Source organism: Thermothielavioides terrestris, chromosome 5 (assembly GCF_000226115.1).
Source record: "Thermothielavioides terrestris NRRL 8126 chromosome 5, complete sequence".
Classification (NCBI taxonomy): Eukaryota; Fungi; Ascomycota; class Sordariomycetes; order Sordariales; family Chaetomiaceae; genus Thermothielavioides; species Thermothielavioides terrestris.
This window is the reverse complement of record NC_016461.1, coordinates 2,297,388-2,313,714: the sequence shown is the minus strand read 5'-3', so window position 1 is coordinate 2,313,714 and position 16,327 is coordinate 2,297,388. Positions and strand designations below refer to the sequence as shown.

General features: G+C 60.4%; 7 protein-coding genes across 7 annotated transcripts; 4 read left to right on the top strand and 3 right to left on the bottom strand.

Moving 5' to 3' along the window:
- Positions 1 to 41: 41 nt before the first annotated feature.
- THITE_2121865 (uncharacterized protein) lies at positions 42 to 1,928 on the top strand. Its single transcript, XM_003656716.1, has 6 exons — positions 42 to 96; positions 462 to 799; positions 896 to 1,015; positions 1,095 to 1,438; positions 1,500 to 1,583; positions 1,657 to 1,928. The coding sequence occupies exons 2-6, from the start codon at positions 611 to 613 to the stop codon at positions 1,796 to 1,798; spliced, it is 879 nt and encodes a 292-aa protein (XP_003656764.1). The 5' UTR covers positions 42 to 96; positions 462 to 610; the 3' UTR covers positions 1,799 to 1,928.
- Positions 1,929 to 2,134: 206 nt separating this feature from the next.
- THITE_2057535 (mitochondrial 54S ribosomal protein YmL44) lies at positions 2,135 to 2,753 on the bottom strand (the record flags this gene model as incomplete). The annotated part of the gene is made up of 2 exons (XM_003656715.1): positions 2,135 to 2,250; positions 2,573 to 2,753. 2 exons carry the CDS (start codon positions 2,751 to 2,753, stop codon positions 2,135 to 2,137), a joined length of 297 nt encoding a protein of 98 aa, XP_003656763.1.
- A 419-nt stretch (positions 2,754 to 3,172) lies between these two features.
- THITE_2121860 (uncharacterized protein) lies at positions 3,173 to 4,677 on the top strand. Its single transcript, XM_003656714.1, has one exon. It carries the CDS (start codon positions 3,246 to 3,248, stop codon positions 4,587 to 4,589), a length of 1,344 nt encoding a protein of 447 aa, XP_003656762.1. The 5' UTR covers positions 3,173 to 3,245; the 3' UTR covers positions 4,590 to 4,677.
- A 306-nt stretch (positions 4,678 to 4,983) lies between these two features.
- THITE_2121859 (uncharacterized protein) lies at positions 4,984 to 10,688 on the bottom strand. The gene has a single exon (XM_003656713.1). The coding sequence runs from the start codon at positions 10,560 to 10,562 to the stop codon at positions 5,031 to 5,033; it is 5,532 nt and encodes a 1,843-aa protein (XP_003656761.1). The 5' UTR covers positions 10,563 to 10,688; the 3' UTR covers positions 4,984 to 5,030.
- A 1,900-nt stretch (positions 10,689 to 12,588) lies between these two features.
- On the top strand, positions 12,589 to 13,018 carry THITE_2057936 (uncharacterized protein; the record flags this gene model as incomplete). Its single annotated transcript, XM_003656712.1, has 2 exons — positions 12,589 to 12,729; positions 12,833 to 13,018. The coding sequence occupies 2 exons, from the start codon at positions 12,589 to 12,591 to the stop codon at positions 13,016 to 13,018; spliced, it is 327 nt and encodes a 108-aa protein (XP_003656760.1).
- Position 13,019: 1 nt separating this feature from the next.
- Positions 13,020 to 15,338, bottom strand: THITE_2121856 (uncharacterized protein). The gene has a single exon (XM_003656711.1). The coding sequence runs from the start codon at positions 15,153 to 15,155 to the stop codon at positions 13,266 to 13,268; it is 1,890 nt and encodes a 629-aa protein (XP_003656759.1). The 5' UTR covers positions 15,156 to 15,338; the 3' UTR covers positions 13,020 to 13,265.
- A 476-nt stretch (positions 15,339 to 15,814) lies between these two features.
- THITE_2091924 (uncharacterized protein) lies at positions 15,815 to 16,327 on the top strand (the record flags this gene model as incomplete). Its single annotated transcript, XM_003656710.1, has 2 exons — positions 15,815 to 16,256; positions 16,311 to 16,327. 2 exons carry the CDS (start codon positions 15,815 to 15,817, stop codon positions 16,325 to 16,327), a joined length of 459 nt encoding a protein of 152 aa, XP_003656758.1.

Genomic DNA, 16,327 nt, shown 5'->3' with positions numbered 1-16,327 from the left:
GCGGCATCGAGATAAGATAGCTGTGAGGGACTTGCCGAGCCGATCGTCTGGAAGGTTCCGGGCGAATTTCGGCATCGACGAGGTTGCTCAAGTCAGGTCAGAAACCGGACACAGCCGTCAACAACGGACAAAACCGCACACACAGTTGCATCGAGGACGCGTCCACGGACATCCGTTTGGCATGCCGGCCCTACGAGTGCTGCGGGCGAGGCATGCGTTGCCGTCGGGACTCGCAAACAGGTTCACCGTCGCTTCGCAGCAACTGCGGCAACTGCAGCAACCCCAGCAGCGTTTTGCGGCCCAAAATATGCTGCCGCACCCATTGACCCGGCCCGGCCAATCACAGCGTGGCGGACTCGCATCACAGACAGGGTGGCGGCCCACATCCACTGTCTCTGGAACCCCTCCCCCGCCTCCAGCAGGACTCTCCGCCTCCGGAGCTAATTCTTTCGCTGCCACAGCTGCCATAGCTGCGACTTCCCTCCCCACCGCCACAATTCATCCCTCGACCGCTCAATTGCGTCCGGGCTCCGTCTCTCGCACAGCCCAGCTCGCCCGACATCTCGTTCAGGCCCGGAGCTACTCGTCGTCGTCGTCGTCCAGCAGCACCATGGCCTCTTCCTCGCCCTACTCCGTCCGCAAGGTCGGCGCCCCCTACACGCTCGACCACCGCGTCTACATCGAGAAGGATGGCGTGCCCATCTCGCCTTTCCACGACATCCCGCTCTTTGCCAACCAGGAGCAGACCATCCTCAACATGATTGTTGAGATCCCGCGGTGGACCAACGCGAAGCTCGAGGTGCGGCGCTCTCCACAAATTCCTTGGTTTTTTGCCGGCTGAATCGCGTGCTTCGCGAGGGCTATGAGCTGATCCGACCTGTCTACCTGAAACCAGATCTCCAAGGACGAGCTCCTCAACCCGATCAAGCAGGACACTAAGAAGGGCAAGCTGCGCTACGTCCGCAACTGCTTCCCCCACAAGGGCTACCTGTGGAACTACGGTGCCTTCCCCCAGGTAAGTACGCAATCTGGTTGGTGCCGGAAAGCAAGAAGAGCTTCGCCAGCGGGCCGCTGACTGTCGAGCAACAACGCAGACCTGGGAGGACCCTAACTCGATCCACCCCGAGACCAAGGCCAAGGGCGACAACGACCCGCTCGACGTGTGCGAGATCGGCGAGCTGGTCGGCTACACGGGCCAGGTCAAGCAGGTCAAGGTGCTCGGCGTCATGGCGCTGCTGGACGAGGAGGAGACGGACTGGAAGGTCATCGTCATCGACGTCAACGACCCGCTGGCTCCCAAGCTCAACGACGTCGAGGACGTCGAGCGCCACCTGCCGGGCCTGCTGCGCGCCACCAACGAGTGGTTCCGCATCTACAAGATCCCCGACGGCAAGCCCGAGAACCAGTTTGCCTTCACCGGCGAGTGCAAGAACAAGAAGTGGGTTCACTCCGCCCACCCCGCGATGATTACCGCTTGAGCACAGCTGACAAATGCACAGGTACGCCATGGACGTCGTCCGTGAGTGCAACGAGGCCTGGGAGAGGCTCATCACGGGCAAGACGGCTCCCGGCAGCATCGCCCTGTACGGCTTCCCCCGTTCTAGTTTTCTTTTTCTTTTTCTAACTGAAAGGTGAACCCCCGCTGACCTCGGACAGCACCAACCTGACGGTCGGCCACTCGGCCAGCCGCGTCTCGCCCGACCAGCTGCCGCCCCTCCCGCAGAACCAGGATCTGCCCCCGGCGCCCATCGACAGCTCCATCGACAAGTGGTTCTTCATCAGCGGTGCCTCGGCCTAGGCAGTTGGCTCGTAGCCGCAGCGGGGCATCGCGCTTTGGTGAGCCTGCCGGTGCAGGGAGATAGATATATAGGCGGAGTCTCTAAAAACCAAAAAGGAAAAACGGTGTCGGTTCATAGAACGCCAGCAGAGATGTGAGCAATGTGCAGTGAATCCGTGAAGTGGTATATTGCGACCGGTCCCGCGAGAGACGCAGGATAAAAGTGAAAGAAAAATAAACAAACGCCTCCCAATGCTTTCAGAGTACAGATACAAGCAAGATGGTATGGGTACAGATATACAGCACACTCCTTAGAGCTTTTTTCCCCTTCCCCTCTTATGTGTTGGTGTGGGGGTATCAGGCTTCAGCCAAATCAGCCTCCTTCTGCAGCGCGCGCGAGTGCCGGTCGACCTCCTCAACGATGCTCTTGATGCCCATGGATTCGCAGTCGAGGTTCATTTCCTTGCCGTCCTCTGTTGTACTCCACCGTTAGCGCGATTCTTCGTCTGTCGTGTTCCTCGGATGCGTAGTTAAGCATTTTCGCATGTTTCTGTTGTCTTCCTTCTCTCTCTCCCCCCTTCCGGGAGTCTGGATCCCCCTCCCCCCTTTCCCCCCCCCCCCCCCCCCCACCTCTCTCTCCCCATCCCCCGCGCCCAGGCACGACAACTCCCATCGGTTCCCTGGCTCCATTCCTTCCTTGCCTCTGAATCCAATTGGGAACATAAGAGAAAAGAAAAATAAAAATAAAGACGAACAAAAGGAGAACAAAAAAGTACATGCGGCGGGGCAACGCACTGAACTTGATATACAGCGTGCTCGGCTCCGTCGACGTCCGCGGCAGCAGCTGCGTCGTGATGTTCATGCCCGACGCCCGCGCCGTCGGCGGCAGCAGCGACAGGAACAGCCGCGCCGACTTGGCCCGCGCCGAGAAGGGGTTGAAGCGTGTCGACACGTCCGTGATGAACCGGGTTATCATTTTTTTTTCCCTCGCTTCGCTCGGCGGGCTGGTTTTCAGATGCGTTTTTCTATGCCCTTTTGGGTTTTAGGAAAGCGGGTTGCAACCGTAAGAGGGAGGGCTCGGCAATTGGCTAGTCTGGGCTTCTGGGCTGGACGGAGCGGCGTGGGGTGCGGGTTGCGGTGAGGGGCTCGTGACTGATTTCTACTTATCGCGGGTGGGAAATCTTGGTGTTGAAGGCCTGCGGTTGGATTGCGACGGGAAGTGCCGGACGGAGGGCGGGACGGAGAGGACTGTGGCCGTTTTCAGGGACTGAATTTCCTTTCGGAGGGGTCCGTTCTGAATACGGATTGGTTACCGTTCTGCATGGCCCCACAATACGGAGTACAGTGACGTCCACTCGTTCTCGATTCCCCTTGGCCAGTGCTTCAAGATGCCAGCTCTCAAAAAGACAGACCAGACCAGACCAGATATTCGTCGTCCATCTCTGGCCCGCATCGCATTTTCGGCACAATGGCGGCCTTCGAGTCGCTACAGGAGCGCCTTGCCGCGTTGCAAGAGACCACAGGGCAGCTGCGCGAGCTGATTGACCGACTCGCAACCATCACGTTCCAGCCCGGGTCGGTCCCGATGAGCGCCAGCGACGAGGACAACGTCGCTGCCGAGCTGGGCGCCGAAATCAGCCAGATCCTGCGCGAGGAGGAGGAGGACCTTGAGTTGCTCCAGGAGGAAATCATCGACCTGCGCGCCGGCCGCCCGGGCAGCGAAGCCGAGCAGCGCAAGACGAGGCTAAAGGAGGGCGTCCACCGGCTGCAGGCCGAGCTCAAAGACTGCCGAACCGCCTTCCGCAAAGCCCAGCTCTCCGCCCGCCGCAGCCTCGACGCCGCCCAGAAGCTCGAGCGTGAGCTGCTCCTCGCCTCCTACGCCGCCGCGGCAACATCCCCTTCCTCCTCCACCGTGCTCACCACCAACCCGGACGACAACAACAACAACCCCAACAACCCCAACACAGACAGCGACACCACCAACCCCGCACCCGCCCCGTCCTCCACCGACGACCCCCGCGCCCAGCTCTTCACCGCGCGCGACCGGCGCCGGTGGCAGCACAAACGCCCCCACGCCGCCTCCTCGGACCCAGCCGACGCCGCGCTCGCCACGTCGAGCGACATCACCCTCGCGCTGCGGCGCACGCACGCGCTGATCGCGGGGGAGCTGAGCAAGTCGGCGTTCGCGGCGCAGACGCTGGCCGAGAGCTCGGCGGCGCTGGCCGAGCTACAGCGCAGCTACGAGGGCGTGGCGGGCCTGCTGACGCGCTCGCGCGAGCTGGTCGGCGAGCTCGTGCGCGCCAACAAGAGCGACACGTGGTACCTGCAGGCCGCCGTGCGCCTGCTGCTGGCCACGCTGGCCTGGCTCGTGTTCCGGCGCCTGCTGTACGGCCCGCTGTGGTGGCTTGTCTGGCTGCCCGTGCGGACCGGCTGGCGGGTTGGGAAGGGGGTTGTCGTCGGCGGGGGGAGTCAGCAGGGGGGTGGGAGGATGGAAGTTGTTGGGCCTGGCGAGGAAGAAGGAGATTGGGGAGGACGGAGGAGGACGGTTGTGGTTGGGGTTGGGGAGGAAGGGGCGGTACCGACGGTGCGAGTGGCGGGGAGGGCAGGGACGGAGGAAAAGGAAAAGGGGGTGCCGGACTCGATGGTGGAGCAAGTCGGTCGGATGGTAGAGGATACGCTGAACCGGCGGGACGAGGAGGAGGAGGCGAATCGGACGGAGGGCGACGAGCTGGAGGACCGGCCGAATCCGATGAAGAGGATGTGGGAGGAGGAGGGCGTGCAGGAGGCGGAAGGCATCAGGGATGAGCTCTGATGAATTGTCCAGGGACCGCCGTTTACGAAAATAGATACCCCTTATGCTCACCATGTGTCCATTCCACTTGCTCCTCACATGATGATGACAGACAGTTCTGGTGAGTTGCCCGAGGCAAGGCCACCATGAATCACCGCTAATCTTTTTCTTGTAGTTTGTCGTTCCATGTTTCTGATATGCTGTTCAAGAGCAATCTACAACCCAAATGCATCGCCCCAGAAATGCACCCTTCCATCCAGGTCATGCAATCATTTCATTTTCCATCCCCTTCCCACCCTCCTCATTCCGTCAATCACGTCGTAACAACCATATCCAACCAAATATGCGCATCGCTCACCAGCATATAGACCAATATAGAACGAAAACAAAAGAAATGACAGAGATGTGAATCTGCAGAGCATCGTCACTCGCGTCCCATTTAACCCGTCCGAGCCCCCGTTGCTACTCCGCAGCGCTCTTCATGATCTTGCCGACCGCCATTGCCGTGGCAAGCAACAACATCATCCGCGGCAGCACCGGCACCGCACCTCCCTCCCCGTCGCCGTCACCGTCACCATCAACGTCCCTTACACCCGTCACACCCGCTCCGTCCACATTGACATCCTCACCCCTACCACCATCACGGTCTCTATCACCTTCCCACCACCTTCCCAATCTCAACCCCAGCTCCGACAACGACAACGACGACAACGACGACGACAACCCATGATCACCATCACCCGCGTCCGAAGCGGGCGCGCTAGCCGGCCCCGCAGCCGACAGCGCATCCATCGTTTCGCGATCGAGCATGTGCTGCGGCGGCAGGCTCAGCCGGCGCATGTTGGCGTTCGCCCGCGCCCGGGCGCGGGCGCGGACATCGCCCAGGGCGCCGCGCAAGCCGACCTCCACGAGGCGCGACTCGCGCAGGCCGACGCCGAGGTAGCTTGCTATCGGCGTTTGCGGTGGCTTTTTTGCGGTTTGGGGGCGCCTGGCGCTGGTGCTGGTGCTGGTGCTGGTAGGAGTAGTTGTTTTGAGTGTGGGAGGTGGTGGCGCGGAGTGGATGTGCTCGGCTGTTATTGAAGAGGGGCCGTCGTCGCCGCGGAGGTTGGTTTGGGTCGGGGCTGAAAAGAGCTTGTTGAGGTCTGGAACTGGCGCAACGGGAGGTTGCTGTTGCCATGGCTGGGGTAGTGGTGCCGTTGCTGGCTGCGGCACCGGTGTCTCTGGGGTTGAAAGTTCGGTTGGCTGAGGCGTGATGTCGACTGAGTCGTGCCGATGGCCGCACTCAGCGGGGACAGTCGAGGTGTCCAGAACCGGGGTCCCGGGTCGCTCGACGGAAATTGCTGGTGTAACTTGATGGTCCCAAAGTTGCGGCCCGGGGGTGTCTGATTTATTAGAACAAACATTCCCCTTCTTAGCCTTGCCGGCTTCATCTTCAGGGATTCCATCGGTTACCACCTCAGCTTCGGGCCCGAGCGGCTTACTGTCGACGATTTCGTCAGTTGGAAGAACGATGTAGTCTTGAACCCGTCCAGCTTCATAAGAGGCCTCCTGTCCGATGTTGTTGGTCTGATCAGCGGGTCCTTGCGGAAGTTCCTCGCTGACATTCACGGGCTGGGACTCCGACGCGGTCTCGGCAGCTTCCCCGGTCAATCCCTGGCCCAGGCTGGCCGATATCGCCGGCTGCCCCTCGCCCGGCTTATGCTCCGCGGTGCTCGAATCGCCGGTGTCCTCGTTTGCCAATCGGAGCTCGTCGCTGACGCTCCTATTGATAGACCCGGGAGACACGTCGGCCTCGGCATCGGCCTCAACGCAAGGGCTGGCCTCATCCGAGATGCAACTTGAAGCGCCCGCCGGACGGCCGGCCGGCTCTTGCTTCGAAATCTCCGTATTTGCAGGGTCGGTGACCGTCGTATCCGTGGGCGGTCCTTCCAGCACTTCCTCGCTAGCATTGCGCTTCGCATTCTCGGCCTCGGTTCCATTCGCCACAGGCGGCTCCGTGAAGAATTCTCGTCCAGTTTTCTCGGTCCGGGACTCTCCCGGAAGCCCCGCAGCGGTGATCTCTGCCTCAGCCAAGACCGGGACAATGTCCTCCTTGGCATCTTCCCCGCCCAAAAGCCTTCCAGCGCCGAGCTCCGGTGCGGCGGCTCCCGGCTCGGAGAGGATATCTTGACTTGGCGACCCGATATCCCCATCCGCCGCATGCTCAACAGGAATCTCGGATCCGTCAGATCCAGCACCGGATTCGGCCTGGAGGGCAAGGAACTCCTCGGCCCCGGAAAATGTCGGCACCGGAGTGCAGGCATCGGCCTTCTGCTCCTGTTCTGCGACGAATCGCTCGGGCTCAGCAACAGTCCCCGACAACGCCGTTTCATCCTTTCCGCTCGTCTCACTTGTGACGCCATCAAAGTCAAGTGCGCCGGGAACCTTGTCTGTGATCCCGCTCTTCGGCTTGACAACGCAAAAACCGGGCCCGTGAACCAGCTCCGAGTGTCCATTGTCGGTCTCCAATAGAAGAACGTCAGAATCGGCACCGCTACGGGCACCTTCAGCCTCGTTGGCGGGACCGACGTCGACAGAGATCGCACTCTCAGGAGCGGACTGATCCTTGTCGTGCTGCGCGGTGGTCGCCCCGGATCCCTCATCTACGCCGTGGCTGTCGCCCTGACACGGCGCGTTGTCCGTGTCGGGCCCGGCGTCTCTCCTCGGAACCTGTGCGTTGCCCGGTTCATGCTGAACTCGATCCTGGATCACATCCTCGGTCTCTAGCTCGGTCGCATGGTTGACCCCATCCGTAGCCTTAGATTCCGACGGGACCGGCTCTGGTTCCGTACCGTGAGCTTGGTCAGGATTGTCACCTGAAGGGGGTTCAGATAAGTCGTTTTGGGCACTTGGGTTGGCATTGTCCGCCACGGATGTGTTCTCGGCACCGCTTCCGGCGCCGAGTTCGCTGCCGGCGGCTTCTCTCGCATGAGACTCGGGCTCGGGCGAAGATTTCCGCCCGTTGGCAGGGCTCAGGTCGAGCTCGAGCGTAGAAGTATGTGAAACTGAAACGTGATCTGACGTCTTGCTCGGGTCCGACCTCCGGACTTCAGAGGTGGGGATATCCGGCACATGGGAAAGACCGTCGGCTCGTGCGGTGAACTCGGCCCCGAGCTGTTCGGCATAAACCTGACTCTCCGGGGCCAATTTGCAGTCAGACTTGGGCTCGGAAGATGAAACAGAGGTGATCGGTCGTAGCTGTCTTAGGTTTTGTTGGGTGCTGTTGGATGTTCCGCTTGGTGAAACTGCCCGGACCGCCGGGTCGGGTCCTCCCGCTGCACGCTGGCTATCTGCATCCTCAAGGATATTGTCGTGTGCTCCAGTCAATTGTTTCGGCACTCCAAGTACATCCAACATCTCCGAGCTACACTGGCCCACCGAGAATTCGCCGCGTGCAGGACGCTGATAGTCGTCGCCCTTGGAGGTTTCTTCCAGGGCTGCGTCACTTTTCAAGCCCATTCCGAGATCCTCAGAATCGGTCCCGGCGTGAAGACTCCCGCTGGCTGGACGTTTAGTATCCGAACCTGTCCGTACGCAGACCGGCGTTGCCAAGACACTGTACCTTGGCGAAGAACCTCCGGTACTTAATTCAGGGGTCGATGGCGCAGTCGAGAATTCATCATCTTCTCGGGGGCTGGTCTGCGCGTTTAAAGCACCGGTGAGGTCAGATATTCCGATGTCTTTGGACACTGGGTTGGCGGCGTATTCTGGGGCGTCCACGAAGGTCTCGGGCGTGTCCATCTTGCTCTGCTCGGGCTTGCTGACAGCTGATGGTGTGTCCTCGCACTCATCTTCCCGGGAAGGCATCATAGCTCCTTGCGCCGCGGGGCTGGAGGCAACAGGCGAAGCTCTTGCAGGGAAAATCCCTGACTGAGCAACTACAGGGCCCAGCTCCTTGCTCGACGTCATATTTGCGCGGCTATGCCCCTCTACGGCGCTCTGCAGTTCGTCTCCGGTCATATGGCCATGAATGTCGCTGCTCCCATCATATGCGGCCTGCTCCTCGATAAGTGTCGAAGCACTGCTGACGCGGACCATGGATGACTCTCTCTCTTGCACGACCGAAGACGGTCGCTGCCCAGGTTTAACTTCTGCGGCGGCGAGCAGCGGCGCAAGACCCTGAAGCGTCGACGAGTTTGGCCAACCCTCCGATATCTGTTCGCTGGCTGTGTTACCGAGACTGCTATTGGGACCTGTAGATGGGTCACCGGCCGCACCGAGATAATCGATCGACCTCATGGATTCCGTGGAACGACGGGACAGGGAAAACACCCGTTGGGCGCGCGGCCTCGGTGGACCGTGCATGCTGCTCCATGCCGTCATGGACTGCCTTGCCGGTGACGATTTCGCCGATGATGGTGAGCATCGCGGAGACGGTCCTCCGTCAAACATGGCTTGTTCAGGCTGCGCCGGCGTCGTTGGCCGGGCGACGTAGTCTTCTTCATCCTCAGGAATATCATCGATAGAACAAGAGTCCTCGAATACCCTGTCCATATCCTCCTGGATTCGGGCCTTCAGTCTCGACACAAAGACCGCTTGGGCCTCATCGCTCGAGGCGAAGGACTCTCTCGGTCTGCCACGCTTCTCGTGCGCTACTATCGCCTTGTCCAGGACGAGATGCCCTCGCTTGTGCGCCTTGATGTGAATAGCGATGTTATGGCCACGGATGACGTCCCCAATTCCCGTCTGAACGCGTTCCAGGGCGGCTTGGATTGTCCGCCGGCCGTAGGATTGGGACGGGCCGAGGGTGAACTTGGCCGGCTCTCGAAGTGACCAGCCCACACCCTTGAGCTCGACTACTTGAAATTCCAGGTCGTTCATGGAGTTTAGTTTGGAGTCGGCTTCATCCCTGATATGGACCAGAAACCTCTCGATGTCACCGAGAAAGTGGTCGCAGTCTCTGGCTACGGGGTCTCGGAACAGGGCAAGCTTGCTCTCGATGGTTCTGTGTAGGTGGCTGTAGGCGGGTCCTAGATTGTTCGATATCCTGAGGTCCATCTTGAGCAAGTCGCCGTCTGAGCGGCGGCCGTCAGCACCAAGCTGCCGTCCGAGGCGGTCGTCAAGCTCCCGTTTTTTGGAATCCAACAGCTGGTTGACAGCCTGCAGAGCTGTCCGCAACATGTCCTCGCTCATAAACAGAGTCAGGGGTGTAGTTTGCGCGCTGTCAACCTTGATCCTCTTCTCAAAGGCCGGGAGACCTCGTTGCGGATCCCTACTCCGGAAGCGAAGCTCGATGCTGTATCCCGGCACCGACTCAAATGTCTGCGCCGCCTCGACAAACCGAGATGTGGGGACGGAGAGAAGAGACGGAAGGTCGTCCCGAGACGGAACCAGGGGCTCACTCTCCGCTAAGTCGCCGTCGGGCACCGGACAGTCGAGCCAGCGGAAGTTCTCGTCGTGTCGGCGCAGAAAAAGCCCAACTATCCTATGAGTGGACAGGATGATCTCCCTTGTGAGAGCAACGGTCAGGGGTTGCTTCTGGTAAGACCGGTAGGTCCGCTCGGCCCACTCGCCCTTGCCCCTTCTCAAGACGCGGAATGTCAGCTCAAACCGCTGCGGCTTGCGCTCGTAGGTGTCGCCCTTGAAGGCGTCGAGAGCGCTTGAGTCCTTGCGCGTGAGTAGCTCTTCAGAGCAGCGCTCCATGCGGCGCACAAGACCTCGACACATCCGGTTGGTGGCGTCAAAACTCGGCGAGCTGCCATAGCTGCGGCAGTATCTGGACCGGATGACGGGGTCTGTGAAGCGGATCTCGACGTGCACCACCAAGGCTGGTGTGGTGGGCGGCGCCAGCTGATCCTCGAAGACGGGAGACAGCAAGGCCCGCTCCCGCTCCATGTCGATGCGTCTGTCGGTATGTGCGGGCTCGAGCCGGGGGAAGGCATCGCCCATGACGAGCCGAGGCTTTGACCGCGGTGAGGCACCGAGCGTCCGGTGCTGGGGATCCCACCAAGCCATCCCGAGTCGTAGCAAGTGAACAGGGGACGGTGACACACCCCGCCGAGCAGTTCGGGGTCCTGTGGGGTAGAGGGGTCTCGATGAGGCAAGATCTCGACTCGGGACAAAAACTTATAGGATGATCCTCGAAGTAGTGATCAGCAAGACCTGGGCGAGGGAACCATAGTCCTCCAAGACGGAGCGTAAACCCTCAAATGGGGCCAATTGAGACGGGGACATCGGTTTGGCAACGCACAACGCTCATTGCCAGAGATCAGGTTACCCCTCCAAGAAGAGGAGTAAACAGAACAAACAATGCCCGCATGTGGTGGAACCTGCACATAAGAGGAACGACGGGAGCTAGCGAGCTACGGCGCAGCTGGGGCGCCTTTGGGCGCAGGGCTGCAGCAACTACGGCGTCAGGCACTGCACGCACGACGCTGGAGTCCAGGGCATCCGACCTATCCAAGTCGTCTGAGCAGGATTCGCCGTCAGCCGATTGCCCAGGGCGGGGGAGGGAAAGCGGGACTGGGCCGGGCGACGGTGGAAGGCCGACTTGGGCAAGCCAGTCCCCAGAATTGGCCTGACACGTAGTCGCCTCCAGCGGCATGGTTGCAAGGGCAACGTCGGATCTCATCGCCTTGACCGGCTGCAATAGGTGGCTTGCTTTTCATGGCCAGAAATGCGTGAGGGAAGGCGAAGGCGGGCCATTGGGAAATGATCCCCCTGCCAACCTCGATCACAGGTTCGGGCTGCGTGTCGTGTCATGTTGTGTTGTGTTGTCTTGTGGGGCATGTGAAACCAACGCAGCCGCCTTGGGCAAGCCCATTTCAACCTTCCGGGTTCCCGCTCTGGCCGATTGGACGTCGGTCTGTGTGGCATCGGCTGGCGCCTAGCTTGGATTGGGCTCTCACCGTTGCCCTGGCTTGTTCCATCGCGAGCTGCCCATTGTGGCCAGTAGGCAAGAGCCAGTGGGGTGATGTGGAAGGAGGAAAGAACCTGACGGAGTGCATTCCATGGAAAGCTCAAACCATCCTGGATTGGCAATCTTTCAGCTTCCAGCTCTTCGGGAGGCGCTGCGGGGCGTGGCAGGGGGCCCGAAAACGGCAAGCGCGACACCTGGCAGTGGAGCACAGCGGGTCAAGCTCCGTTCTACTGCGTAAGAAAGCAATTTGCTGTCTCTGTGTGTCATTTGTCTCTGCCAGTCTCTGAGCTTTCACATGATCATCGAGGAGTGAACAAACAACTCTCTCCCAAGTCAGCTTGTTTCCCACCAACGCTTCTGTTGCACTGTGTAGTGTTTACTTGGTAGCTGATTATGTTTTTCCCCCTATCACACCGTACACTCCTACCAGTCTTTTTCTTTACAAAGCAGAACCTCTTCTTTCATTCACACTTGCATGGAGGTAACGGTCGACAAGGAGCTGGCGAGGCGCTGTTACGGTGTTACCACGCAGTTCATGGAGGCTGGCCCCTTGCAAACAAGGAGCATAATCTATCAATCAATCACTGGTGTCGACCACTCGGGATCATGCTTCCAAAGTGTTGTTTGAGAGTCCACGAGGATGCCCCTCTCGCCGTCTCCATTGTCCTGGCGGCCATCCCAAAGAAGACAACAGCTCCCTGTCTTTCTAAAGCGTCTTGAGTCCCACCCAAACTCACCTTCCCTTGCACCAATCCGTTACTTCCCTCATCTAACTCACGGCATCCCGCAAAGCTAGGTTATAAACGGCCGGGTTGTTGCTCCGGAATAGGGGTAACTGCAGGTCTGGACGCATGACCATCCAACTGGCTCGTTTGCTCTTGGTCCTGTGCCTGTCTTTAAATCAACGCCGTGTAAACATCGCAAGATGCCCTCGACGGATCATGATACAACGCCTCTCTCGGCCTGTGTCCGCCAGGCCATAGCAGTGTGCATGTCTCCTTGACACACATAACCGGAAACCCTCAGCATCAGGGAGCCTCCCGAGCCTCCAAGCTTGTCAAGTCAGCAGGCAACCAAGACAAAAACAGCCCCGCCCAGAGCAGCAACTCCGGCTCGTTCAGCATGGCTAAGAAAAAAGGATCACGGTCCATCGTCCGCGAATTCGACGAGTACTTTGGGTCCGGCACCCTCGAGGACTGGCAGCGCCTGTGTCGCGACATCGGGCTGGACGGGGACTTCAGCAGCATCAACAAGTGCCGCAAGGTAAACAAAAGAAATTCTCGTCTTAAATTGAACCAAGTCATCATAAACGCCGGCCCTCAGGTGGAAGCAGAAAACTAAAACGGAAGCGTTGACAACTCCGCAGGCTCTCAGGACCGTTCACGTCAACATCTACGACCTCATCGATGCCGTCCGGGCTGGGCGTACACCGCACCGCTTCGGCAACGCTCAGCAGCTCGCCGAATACACGGTCCGCACGGGCAAGATCTACCCCAAGAAGCATGCCAAGGCGATGGGGCCGGTCAAGGTGCTGCTGCGGATGATCCTGTAAATTTACGTGAGGAGTACGTTAGCACAACGCACAACCAGACACAAGCAATGAAGGATCCAAGAATCCCCATGGAAAACAACACCCCAAGATGATGTGATATTGCATTGGATATCTCCTGTGCACCGCGCGGCACCATCGCGCTTTTCAATCCCATCCAACTCACCACCCCCTTCCCCCGCAATCTCTCTCCACATAAACCAAGGCTCCTCCCACTTCCCCATCTCCCTCCCACCTGCACCTCCCTCCCTCACCCGCGAATCTCCCACAACCTAATCTTACCCACATCGTTCCCAACAGCGAGCATATCGCTGGCGGCACTGAACGCGACGGCCGTGACGCGCCCCAGCGGCGTCTGCTCGGTCGGCCAGTTGCGGTAGACGGTGCAGCTGGGCAGGTGGGCGAGGCGCAGCGCGTCCTTCTTGTGCAGGCTGCCGAACGCGAGCAGCTGGCCGTCCGGCGAGAAGGCGACGACCGACACGGGCGTCGTCAGCTGCTCGAAGACGCGCCGCGGCGTGGGCAGCTTGTGGATTTCCACCGCCGGCGGCGGTGTCGGCGACTGTTGTTGTTGTTGTTGTTCCGGCTGCGGCTGCGGTGGTTGTTGTTGGGCTTTTTTGGGCGCTGGCTTCACGACGAGCTCGTTGCGGTCGTACACGTTCACGATGCCGCTCGTCGAGCCGATGGCGACCCAGCGGTCGCCGCCCAGCTCCGCGGGCCCGTTCCGCCCGCCCAGGGCCATCACCGTGCCGCCGATGGACCCCTCGTCGCGCCAGACGCCGACCGTCCGGCGCGTGACCAGGCTCCACTCGGCGACCTGGCCGTCCTTGCCGGCGATGGTCAGGCCGTTGCCGTCGCTCCACCAGGCGAAGTCGGTCACGCCGCCGCGCCCGTCGATGCGCGCCTGGGCGATCCACTGCATGGAGCCGACGGCGACGATGTTGAGCATGCCGCCGCCCTTCTTGTCCGACGCCGCCAGCGCGAGGTAGCGCCCGCACGGGCTGGCGCGGAACCGCTCCATCGTGCGCTGCTCGCGCTGGTGGCCCGCGATCTTGCTGACCTTCCTGACCAGGCCGGACGCCAGGTTCCAGCTGTGGAAGTAGCGCCGGCGGCCGGCAAAGACGATCTCGTCGCCCGCCGGGCCGACGAACGCCGCGCGCCGCACGTCCGTGCGCTTCACCTGCACCGACGTCAGGGCCGGGTTCGGCGTCGGGTGGGCGGACGGGTCGATGTGGTGCAGGTACATGATGGACGAGACGCTGGAGGAGAGGAGCAGCGGGCGGCGCGGGTGGAAGGCCAGCGACGAGACGCGGGCCTTGTGTATGTCGGGGATGTCGCGGGTGCGTTGGATGTCGAGGGTTTCGGGGCGGAGTTTGCGGCGCTTAGCGCGGGAGGAGTCGTCAGTCGTGGGAAGGAAGGAGGCAGCATCGCGGAGGAAGGAGTCGAGCGGGAGCGGGGAGTCGATGCTCTCGCCGTCGCTGTCGACGTCCATATCCGAAGCGGACGAGGCGTCGTCGGATGCGGCTGAGGACCGTCTCCGCCGTCGCTTGCCGGTGGCCGGCGCCTTGGCCCAATCTGGCTGTGGGTAGAGCCGCAGGTACTGCTGCCGTAGCCGTCGCGCGTACTCGGTGCCGCTGACGACGTCCTCCGCCTCGGTGTTCCTGAGCTTGCGGAGCCGCGTGTGCCCGGCGAGCGAGACGGTCAGCCGCTCGTCGTCGCTGTCCTCCCACGCGGGTGCCTCCTCTTGTATCTCCTGCGGCGCCCGCTTTTCCGGCAGCAAGTTGAGCTCTGGTTCGTCTTCTTCTCCGCCTGAATCGAGCATGAAAAGCATCGAATCGGGCAGGTGCTCGTGGCCCGTGGCCTCATCGTCGGCAGTTGTTTGCACCAGTGCCTTGGAGTCGGTGGCAGAAGGGAGGAAGTCGTCGCGGAACAATCGCTCACGGAATGTCTCTTTGCCGCCAAGGACAAAGCGTTCGATCTCCTCTTCGTCGGAATCCTTGCTCAGCAGAGCACCTTTCCTCCTGTCGATCGACTCGTCGTCATTGTCGGACGCCGAGAGGGCCTCGTCCTCGCCAAAACTGGCAAAAGACCCTTCGTCGGAGGAGACATCTTCAGGTTGCTCTTGTTGGCGACGTCGCGACATGGTTACGGTCCTGGAAGTGGCCGGAAGTTCTGTTGCGGACGCTGAGGGGCAGGGCCTTTGCTGCCAAAGGAACACTGAGTGGGCGGTGATGGACTTTTTTCCTGAGCTCGCAGCCTTGCAGGTTGGGGCGTCAAGTGCCCCAATCAGCGTTCGAGTTACAGTATCCCTGCGGGGCCCTGAGTGGATCCACCCTGGACCCTGAGCCTCAGCCTCGCACAACTGATCCGTGACGACAACCTATGACTGTGGACGGCGAGTGAGGGAGCGGACTGAACGAGACGTATCCTGCAAACCAAGGTAAGGTACATTGGTAATCGCTTCAGTTTCTCAGACAAACCGACTATGGCAAAGCAGCGGCTTCTGTCACTTGTGTATGTACGGAGCACGGAATAGTTCCACTTGTCATATCAGGGGTAAGGGATTCCCGACTTGGCGCGCTAGGCATCCCCACTTCTGTGTAGGTATTTCAACCACGCTCTGTCCTCTCTCTTTACATTCCGATGCTGTGTTACGATTCTTCCATCACTCTATGCCACTGTGGCTCGCTATAGCGTGACAGTTATAAGCCTAGCGCTCCAATAACTGCACGCAGCTTCCTCACACACAGCAAGCTCTCTTCCTCTCTCTCTCTTCGCAAGCCCTAAGCTCTGCATTACGCCATGGTCACCATTGAGACCGGCTCTTCCAACATGCTGGAGTCCCCCAGGGACTGGCCTGAGTGGTATGCAGAGCTCAAATGGCACGCTTGGGCGTTAGGGCTTTGGAAGGAATGCAATCCGGACCTCCCCGGCATTGAGGAGGAGGATGCTGAGCCAGTTGCTCCCACATACGATGCCGCACTTGAAAAGCTTCGCAAGCAACGGGCCGCCGAGCACGACGATTCCAAGGGCGAAGTACCAGAACCTTCCCTGGAAGAGGTGGATGCTCTGTACGACCGCATGCGTGAAGACTACATCATGCTTGCCACCTTCCGGCAGAACGAGATCATGAGACGGCTGGCTCTCATCAATTGGATCAGCCGCTCTGTTTCTCGGCCTCTGCTCAACGCTGCACGCATCGCCATTTGGGACAAGAAGCTCGGCAGCAACCGCGCTCTCATCCGTGAGCTCCGCAGACAACTAGGTTGCACCCTCCAGCCCTCTCGTGTCACGTCAGGGGTAAGGCATTCCTAA

What these genes read in the sequence shown, in the direction of transcription:
- THITE_2121865 (XM_003656716.1), top strand. Translation starts at nt 611, where the DNA reads ATGGCCTCTTCCTCGCCCTACTCCGTCCGCAAGGTCGGCGCCCCCTAC. An exon ending in ACTACGGTGCCTTCCCCCAG is followed by an intron (nt 1,016 to 1,094) that starts GTAAGTACGCAA and finishes GCAACAACGCAG; the next exon opens with ACCTGGGAGGACCCTAACTC. An exon ending in GCTCCCGGCAGCATCGCCCT is followed by an intron (nt 1,584 to 1,656) that starts GTACGGCTTCCC and finishes GACCTCGGACAG; the next exon opens with CACCAACCTGACGGTCGGCC.
- THITE_2121860 (XM_003656714.1), top strand. Translation starts at nt 3,246, where the DNA reads ATGGCGGCCTTCGAGTCGCTACAGGAGCGCCTTGCCGCGTTGCAAGAG.
- THITE_2121859 (XM_003656713.1), bottom strand. Translation starts at nt 10,562, where the DNA reads ATGGCTTGGTGGGATCCCCAGCACCGGACGCTCGGTGCCTCACCGCGG.
- THITE_2121856 (XM_003656711.1), bottom strand. Translation starts at nt 15,155, where the DNA reads ATGTCGCGACGTCGCCAACAAGAGCAACCTGAAGATGTCTCCTCCGAC.